Source organism: Sprattus sprattus, assembly GCF_963457725.1.
Source record: "Sprattus sprattus genome assembly, chromosome: 4".
In the NCBI taxonomy this organism is placed as follows: Eukaryota; Metazoa; Chordata; class Actinopteri; order Clupeiformes; family Clupeidae; genus Sprattus; species Sprattus sprattus.
In genome coordinates this window covers 23,796,654-23,806,653 of record NC_137923.1, presented here as the reverse complement: position 1 = coordinate 23,806,653, position 10,000 = coordinate 23,796,654, and the positions used below count along the sequence as shown (strand labels likewise).

At 42.9% G+C, this 10,000-nt stretch overlaps 1 protein-coding gene across 6 annotated transcripts in view; it reads right to left on the bottom strand.

Moving 5' to 3' along the window:
- The window catches only part of tenm3 (teneurin transmembrane protein 3), a gene marked incomplete at both ends in the record, with an annotated part of 201,492 nt that overhangs the window by 92,125 nt on the left and 99,367 nt on the right, over positions 1–10,000 (bottom strand). For 5 of the 6 annotated variants that reach the window (XM_080837071.1, XM_080837072.1, XM_080837070.1 and 2 more), the window contains one exon: positions 2,580–2,818. In XM_080837071.1, coding sequence (XP_080693197.1) covers positions 2,580–2,818 — 239 coding nt within the window. Of the gene's footprint in view, positions 1–2,579; positions 2,819–10,000 lie in introns of those variants that run through there. The other variant, XM_080837075.1, reaches the window with a different exon arrangement.

The following is a 10,000-nucleotide window of genomic DNA, read 5'->3' as shown; positions in this document are numbered from 1 at the left end:
AAGAAGAAAAGAAAGAAGAGTGAAGAAAGGAAAGAAGAGTGGAAGAAGGAAAGAAGAAAAGAAAGAAGAGTGAAATAATGAAAGAAGAAAGGAAAGAAGAGTGAAGGAAGGAAAGAAGAGTGGAAGAAGGAAATAAGGAAAGAAAGAAGAGTGAAAGAAGGAAAGAAGAAAGGAAAGAAGAGTGTAAGAAGGAAAGAAGAGTGAAGAAAGGAAAGAAAAGTGGAAGAAGGAAAGAAGAGTGGATGAAGGAAAAAAGAAAGGCAAGAAGAGTGGAAGAAGGAAAGAAAAATGGAAGAAGAAAATAAGAAAGGAAAGAAGAGTGGAAGAAGGAAAGAAGAGTGAACAAGAGTGGCTCTGGATGAAGAGATAAAGAGAGAGTGAAAATATTGAAAAAAGGAGATAAAAATGGAGTGAAGAAGAGAGATTGAGTGTGAGAGAAAGTTGACAGAGAGAAAGATGGAGAGATGGAGAGAAAAAAAATAGAGAATGGATGGTGTCTTAATGTTCCTAGTTACAGTTAAATTGAGAGGGACAGAGAGAGAAGAGGTTCTTTGGATTTGGCACAGGTGTCAGTGAAGCATACTAAGGCAGAAGGCAGTATGTTAAAGCTCAGTGGTATGATAACAATGGAATAATGACCCTATTAATTAATCAGTAGTAATACTATTTCATTTATCACAATTACCAATAGCCTACAATGATTATCACACACACACACACACACACACACCATTGAATTATCACATTAAGCACATAAAACAATGAACTTGAATTGTCACATGAAACACATAAAACATCTATGTCAGTCCATTGGGGTGTGTGTGTGTGTGTGTGAGAGAGAGAGAGAGAGAGAGAGAGAGAGAGAGAACGATAGAGAATGAGGCCCATTTTCCCCCTCCACATGCCCCCGCTCGCCAAGCGAAGTTACCCGATTTAGATGCACCTTTTTCGGACTAGCCACAGGCACTGGGTGGGGGAATAGCCCGATAGCTTAGCATATCTGCCATGCAATTCTAATGGTAATGCTACCTAGCTTGGTATGCTAACTGTCGGTAGCCTATACATCGTGAAATCAACCAAAATACTGATGTCACTGGCTTTAATTTGATAATGGCATGTTAGTAGTACATTTAATATCAGTACATTTGTTTAATTACTGCTGATATTTTACAAATACGTCAAAAACTCATTTTTGACCAAACTTGAAGTTACGGTCTTTTGCCTTAGCACGGCAGAGTAAAGCACAGGTGCAAGCCACTTTAAAGACCCTATTATGATGTCATAATGGCCCAATGTAAGTCAATGGGAGAAATTTATATTCGTTTTTCTTTAATATCTTAAAAAGTATAAAGTTTAGAAAAGTGAAAAATACATAGCATAAGTGTCGTTTACAAGACCTACGCGACAAAGTTTGAATGAAGTTTCTACGTTAAGTGGTTCGGGCTGAATTAATCGCAGAAAAAGGTAACAAGAACTAGAAAATGCATTTCCTGAAGGAAATACCAGTGCATGAAATGCAAAGGTTAAGAAAGGAAGAAGGAAAGAAAGAAGAGTGAAAGAAGGAAAGAAGAAAGGAAAGAAGAGTGGAAGAAGGAAAGACAAAAGGAAAGAAGAGTGAAGAAAGGAGAGAAGAGCGGAAGAAGGAAAGAAGAAAAGAAAGAAGAGTGAAGAAAGGAAAGAAGAGTGGAAGAAGGAAAGAAGAAAAGAAAGAAGAGTGAAATAATGAAAGAAGAAAGGAAAGAAGAGTGAAGGAAGGAAAGAAGAGTGGAGGAAGGAAATAAGAAAAGAAAGAAGAGTGAAAGAAGGAAAGAACAAAGGAAAGAAGAGTGAAAGAAGAAAATAAGAAAGGAAAGAAGAGTGGAAGAAGGAAAGAAGAGTGAACAAGAGTGGCTCTGGATGAAGAGATAAAGAGAGAGTGAAAATATTGAAAAAAGGAGATAAAAATGGAGTGAAGAAGAGAGATTGAGTGTGAGAGAAAGTTGACTGAGAGAGAAAGATGGAGAGATGGAGAGAAAAAAAAGTAGAGAATGGATGGTGTCTTAATGTTCCTAGTTACAGTTAAATTGAGAGGGACAGAGAGAGAAGAGGTTCCTTTAATTTGGCACAGGTGTCAGTAAAGCACAGGTGCAAGCCAGTTTAAAGACCCTATTATGATGTCATAATGGCCCAATGTAAGTCAATGGGAGAAATTTATATTTGTTTTTCTTTAATATCTTAAAAAGTATAAAGTTTAGAAAAGTGAAAAATACATAGCATAAGTGTCGTTTACAAGACCTACGCGTCAAAGTTTGAATGAAGTTTCTACGTTAAGCGGTTCGGGCTGAATTAATCGCAGAAAAAGGTAACAAGAATAAGAAGAAGAAGAAGAAGAAGCCTAGGAATAACAATACAGGGCATTTCATGCACTGTAATAAGAAGAAGAAGAAGCCTAGGAATAACAATACAGGGCATTTCATGCACTGTAATTACATTGAAACATGCATCACTCCTGAACATAAAAGAGGGCTCTCACACAGCACACTATTTACCAGTCAACACGCCGCCCAAACAAAGGCCCAGGCCCAGGGGCTTCTCCCTACCTATGCAGTAGCAGAGCAGGACGGACAGGAGCACAGAGATGGCCACAGCACTCAGGGCGGTGCACCTCCACGAGCAGTACTTGGACGACTTCTTGAACTTGAAGGCGCTCCGTGACAGCGTGTTCCTCGGCAACGGTCGGGTGGGCGGCGAGTAGACCGCCCCCGTCGCCATGGTGTAGCCGGGCGTGGCTGTGCTGAAGAGTGGGGTGGTGCCGGTGCCTGTCTTGAAGAGGAAGTGCCTGATTGGGGGGAGAGAGAGAGAGGGAGAGACAGAGAGGGAGAAAAAGTTAGCCGTGGGATACTTCACTGAAATACATGGACAGTAAAATAAGTTGAAAAAGGCTCCATCTAAAAGGAGTCATCAGAAGGCTACTCAGTGATAGGCACAACAATGTGAACACACAGACAGAGTGAATGAAGCAAAGCCCAGAACACACAGCTGTCTCGCACACACACACACACACACACACACACACACACACACTCACACTCACACTCACACTCACACTCACACTCACACTCTCTCACACACACACACACACACACGCACACACACACACACACACACACACACACACCCTCTCTCTCACACTGCCAATCAGTCAGCATGCCAGCCCTCTGCTCACCCCACCCATCTGTTAATCTGTTCTCTTTCTATGTCTATCTCTCTGTCTTCCTCTCTCTCTCTTTGCTTGCCTGCCTGGCTCCAACTGACTGACTCTCTTTATCATAAGGATGAGGTTGACTGTGCCTGTTTTCAGGGCTCTGCCCCAATGCCTGTGGTCACTGACGACTAGTCCCTTTAACCACACTCATTAGCTGGTGACTTCCTCCCTTAAAATACAGTAACTGGGTATCAAAGAGAGAAAGACAGAGAGGTAGAGAGGTGGAAAGCGAAAGAGATATATATATGGGGAGAAACAGATGTGAGTCCGTGTATATGAATTTATGAATGCCGGGATGGGGTTGATTGGAGGTGAGAGGTGTATTGAACATATTCTTTTTTTAAATTGAAGACGTGTGTAAAGAAGGAATTCTGTTAGGCGGGTATTACACTAGCAGTATATAGGTATTACACTAGCAGTATATAGGGTCTACTGGATTCAGAGATCATCCATACTGTGGGTGCATATAGCAATCTCACTTCCAGTGACATCATCCATCTGTGTGTTGTATATCTGTGGGAATACATGTATGACATTTATATGCAATATCCAATTTATTTCATAAATCCCTGGTTTAATATAATAGGCAAACACAAGCCAAAGCTCCCCATGGTAAGCAATCCCACACTATTGCTGTGTCTATTGTTGTTTTCCAGTTTCACTGTGATGGGGCGAGCCCTGAAGACACTGAACAACTGGACAAACAGATTATTCTCACTGTAATACCCAGTTCCTTTGAGCGTTAAATCAAATTAGCCACCTCCCTCCACACTTCCAGGCAATTCACTCCACAGAAATACACTAACCAACACACACAAAGTAAACTGCACTGCACTTTAAGCTTATACACACACACACACACACAAAAACATATATATATATATTTTATATTATTCATAACCTAATTAAGCACAGTAGAAACATGAGCTCAATTCTCTGGTGTTCTGTATTCTCTCCTCAATAAATGTCAAAGAATTCAGTCGCCCACAAAATTAAATTAATATTACTACTCATGAGCCAGATTTATGGGATTAACTGTAAATTTCATCAAATCAACTATGCAATATCAGCCAAAAGACAGCAAGCCAAGTGCCCACCAAAAGACCTGCTGGTCCTACAGTTCTTTCAACTACAGCACAGCAGTAAATACACAATTCAACTTATTATGTCCCGCTAGCCCTGGGTCTACACTACCCAGTAGTAACTGTAACAGTGGGACTGGCGTTATGATGGGGCAGTGTGTCTAGAACGTTCTCTCTCTGCTCTCAGCAAACATGAGCGGCAGTGGGCAGATGGGTGAGGTGGGTCATGCTTTGGCATGGGCGCCAGCGGAGGGTAGAGAGGTCAGAGAGGTCAGCGGAGCGGCGTGCACGTACCCGTCCCCATAGCCCCCCTCGTGGCACGCGGGTGGGAACACGTCCATCTCTATTAGGTTGTCATGCCCGTTTTCGAGAACCGCTTGCTTTGCTAATTTTCTACATGAGGGAGATGAGACACGAGAGACAAAAACAATTAGAGAGAAAGGTTGTCGGACGCCGCTGCTATTAAGGCTGCTCCAGTTATCACTCCGGATCTGTCTGGCAAAGGGAATGGCGGCGGAGGAGTGAGAGAGAAAGAGAGAGGGAGATACAGTGAGAGAAAAGGAGAGAGGGAGATAGAGAGAGAGAAAGAGAGGGAGAAAGGGGTGTCTGTGTGTGTGTGTGTGTGTGTGTGGAGGGGATGGGGGTAGAGCTGAGATCAGCAGGCGACAGGCCCAGGGCAAGGTCCTTTGAGACAGCGAAGCGCAGAGGCACACACACAGACTAAGAGTCTGTTCTTCATACACACACACACACACACACACACACCCATACGCACAGCAATCAAAGTCTGTTCTTCACACACACACACACACACACACACACACACACACACACACACACACACACACACACACACACACACACACACACACACAGCAATCAGAGTCTGTTCTTCATTGTCTTCTCGTGAATCCCCTAAAGGAGAAGAGCAGACTATCTGCCTTTCAGAGACACACACCTCATCAAAAGCTGAACAAAGATCTACAGTTCGTCATCTCACTTTTCTCTCTTCCTCTCTTTTCATCCCCCCTTCTCCTCTCTTCTGTCTTTCTGTCTCTCTAACTCCTGTCCTCCCCCTGATAGCTTTGCCAGTGAAGTGAGGAGTAAGATGATGAGTGGGCTGGCATGTGGGATGGACCTGCTTGACCCCTCACACACACACACTCTCTGACCTCGCTGACCTATTGATCCCTCTGTGGAAGGATTTGAAACCTCCAACTCCTGTTACTTCCCCACACATGCATGCATTTAGACACATACAAACACATGAACAAGCACACGCACACAAAAACACACGCACACACAAATATACACACACACACTGTGTCTCTTGTGTAAATCAGATGTATGCCATTTAGTATCTCATTTTATGAGCAGGTCTGGGATGCTTATTCTGGTGACTGTGTGCAATGTCAATCTTTGTACCATATCATTTCAACGACATGCTGGGTGAAAAGGCTGGATAATGAGAGATCAATCAAGCCAGATGCAGATCGATACTTTTGTGATCTGACCTCACAGAAAACAAAATAATCTCTTCAATCAGCAAATTAAAAGAACAATTAATGTTAATTAAATCTCATTTATTCCGGCGCTGACTCTGATATATATATATATATATATTTTTTTTTTTGTAATAGACTCCCGCTACCTTCAGCCTTCAAACGCTTCCCTTAAACACGCCCACACAAAAACAAATGACTTTTTATCGCACATGTTTTCTAATAAGATAAGGGACGTGTGAGGAGTGTGGTCCTGGTTTTCATGAAACTTTTTTTGGGGGGAAGAAAGGGCTGATTAAACAACTGGCTCGGAATTAACCAAACTCGCTATGTTTCCACATAAACCCCCTTTTAACGCCTTCGTCTCCTCAAAGAGCTCGACCACAGTAGAGAGCCGCAGACGTGCATTAAAGTCTGTTTTTATGAACTCCCTGGGGCCGAGTGGGAGGCCCGCTGATGCGTCAATGAACACAGATACTGTGTCGTGTGTCTTATGGGGACGTGTTGTGGCTGCGGGGACGGGGGGAAGTGTGGAAAATGGATTTGAGCTGGGGTGACCCCAGGATAACCCCGCTAATCCGCACATCTTCTGTCTGCAGGGAGAAGCCTTCCAACAAGTGAAGTGTGTGTATGTCTGTATATTCTTGCGTGCAACGGTCTGAGAATGGGAATTTGTCTGTGTGTGTCTGTGTGTGTGTGTGTGTGTGGGTGTGTGTGTGTGTGTGTGCGTGATTATGTCTGTATTTGTGTGTGCGTGATTATGTGTGTGTATATGTGGGTTGCAGAACAGGTGACTGAAAGAGTAAGCCAGTGATGACAAGGGGATTATCGCCCCAAAGAGAGAATCCATTCCAGACACCTCTGCCTTCTGGCTGCATCTAATCCCTCTCTATTAGGCTCCCGACTCTTCTCATCATTATATTTCTTGTCCGCGGAATTCCTCGTCACCCTTTATGTTTACTGACATCCCATGCCTGAGCCACTGCTGTCATAAAACAAAACCCGGTGTCGGAGATGTTGCTGGATAACGTTTACATCAGTGGTCCAGAAGCCAATCTACAAAAGAAAATGAAATTGATATCTGGCTAGTGAGGACACCCTGGGTGACTTTGAAATCCTCTGAGAAAAAGTAGGAGAGAGAAGTATAAGAATGAAGGAACAGAGAGAGAGAGAGAGAGAGAGAGAGAGAGAGAGAGAGAAAGACAGAGAGAGAGAGGGAGGACGGTTTTGTAACCCCAATGTATAGGTATATGCAAATGTCTGTGATTATTATTCAGAAACCCATCTCTTTCTGCCTGGGTTTTCTGCATGTCTCTGCTGTACTCCTGTGAACTATTGAAAAATAAAAAAAAGCAAAGAAACACAAAAGCAACAAAGACAACCGCAGCCGAAAAACAGCAGAAAAAAAACAACAACAACCTTATTCTCAAAATCCACCATGTACAAGCGAGAGAACAGTCATCACTGTTTTGAGGCACCTCACAGATGGTGTGTGTTTGCCTCTCTGGGACTGACCCCTGAGCATATGCTGTGTGTGTCTGTCTTTATGAGAGGAGAAGGAAAAAACTCAAACAGCTGCCTCTGCGTGGCGAGGAGTTCAATTAGGAGCCGAGAGTCAGTGTAACTTTCAGAGGTCACTGAGTCAGCTTTACTTAGAACGGCTCATTAGAATGTTGGAATGCACTCAATACATATGCGCTTCATAGATTTCAAACTAGACAGCAAGTTTTCATAGATGACGCACGTAAACACACACACATACACACACCCAAACACACACACACACACACACACACACACACACACACACTAACAAACAACTATCTTATATCCTAACAAATTTTGATTCATATATATGTATGTTTTTTTACCCTGTTCAATCAAATCTATACAAACAATATTTTCCTGTGGCAATGCAAGTGTGTTTTGTCATGCTAAATACATTCAACTGAGAGGAAAATAGAGAGAGAAGGTAAGAAAGACAAAAGCAGTTGTCAGTGGGTGGGGGTGCGCTGTAAACCTCATCAAAAGGTCATTTGGTAATTGTCGGATTTATTGCCGCAGAATCTACAAAAAGCTGTGGGTTTATTATGACTCTGGTTTTAATTACAGACTTAAGTGTTAAAGTAGGCAACTATCTAAATGAGCTCCCAGATCAAACACTATCTGCTATCTTTAGTCCTTCCTCTCCCTCCCTGACTCCTAACACTTAACCATCTTTCCTTCTGGAGAAAAAAAGGAGAAAAACATTTGCAGAGCAAAAAGGCAAACATTGGGAATTCACTGAATGTGAGTGAAATTAACAGTGTATCATGTTTATGAGTGTGGGTAAACAAGTATATGAAGTGTGTGTCTTTTTGTGTGTTTGTGCTCCACTCGTTTATGCCAAAAGGGTTTTTCATTAGAAATGTGTTCACACATCTAAAAATCAACATAGAAAAAGGATGCACCAACCGTCCCTGGATGGAGTGCTCACTGTAATACTTTAAGGGAGGATGTAACACACAAACACACAAACACACACACACACACACACACACACACACACACACCTGTTTGTTCAGTGCAAATGGTGGAAGTGCCTCCTGTACTGCTGCTGTCTTTGAGTGGGATTCTACATAAATCTCAGCTGAATGGAACGGAACAGGTCAGTAATTGCGCAGTACAGTTAGAACAGCAGGAGCTGGCAGAACCTCTGATTTAAGGCACTGCACACACTCTCACACAGGCACAAGCACAAGCACAAGCACAAGCAATCAGGCAGAGCGCTGGAGGGAGGAACAGTTGGTGTTGCTAATGGAATACAGGTGAAGCCACCATGAGCACAGCTGAAAGGCACTTAAAGAGAACCGTGTCCGAGAAACAGAAAAGTATCATTCTAAGTGTAATTTTGAGAATTGTCAAGGCTAATTTATACTGTCGCGAAAGGAGGCATTTTACTTTAAAGATCGGTAATAAGTGGGTAGTATGTGAACATTTGTGTAAATGTTAGTGTCGCGGTTTTTTTTTTTGTCAGGCATATTTTCAATGCAATAAACGGATTTAAACTGAAGTTCGTATCAGTCAGTTTGGGGACAATCATTCAAGGTCATATAGCCATTGCAGATACATTCAATAGAGAAAGGCAATTAAGCATTTCAAAGTCATGACACCATGTAATTACCATGAAGAATCATTACTACATTTAAATTCTCACCATTAAAACTCACCATTACTACTACGTTTAAAAAGTAATTCCATTTTAACAACAATATGTTACCATTTTGTTACAGACTTTTATCGTAAATGGTAGATTAGATTAGATTATAGTTTAGAAACAACTTGGAAACTACTATGTAATATGTTATTGCGTAATATGTGGGTTGTTATGAGTTTTTACCATGATTTTAAAGTAAAGTGCTACAGAAAAGCCTATGAATGAGAAAACAACAATAGGAAACAGGGCAAGGGGTAGATACTTTTTCATTGTCCTAAATACACAAAACTACTTAATGTTATTCTTGCAGCCTATTTCTCTCTGATGATGCATATTCACAGCTGGGAAGGACAAACCTACCTCTGTGTGTCTGGAACAGGATCATGATCACCCATCCCTTGTTAGCAGTTAAAGTGCCTTCTGTCTTAACAACCTCACGAAACATGGAAGGACATCCAGAGCAACAAGCTGTGAATGCACACATGCACTGGGAACATGTGTATGTGTGAGTGTGTGTGTGTCCTGATAAACCTCCGGGCCTACCCTCTGCTGGCATGATTTTATGCGTCTGCTACGCAGCGGGACCTCAGAAAACAAAACCTGGCCTTGAGTTCTCCCCTTCTGAGGCCTGGCCCCATCATGGCCCTCCTCGCCCAGCGAGGGGCCCGGTCCCCCACGGGCCTCCCTCCCTCAAGCCCCTGCAGCTCCCAGCGACGTGCCGCTGCAGCCCGGGCCCCCCTATCTGTCTTCCTCTCTCTCGCCCCGGCCACGGTGGCAGCGGTGCAGCGGGCTCCGGGGAGGCGCTCCGGTTTGAGTACACAGGTTTAAGCCCCTGCTTGTTAATAATAGATGTGTACATATTGTTTTGTCAATATGAGCCGAGGAGAGCCCAAGGTCAGGAGGAGAGGATGCAGACAGAGCACAGCAGGACAGACTTACAGAGATAGAGAGAGAGAGAGAGAGAGAGAGAGAGAGA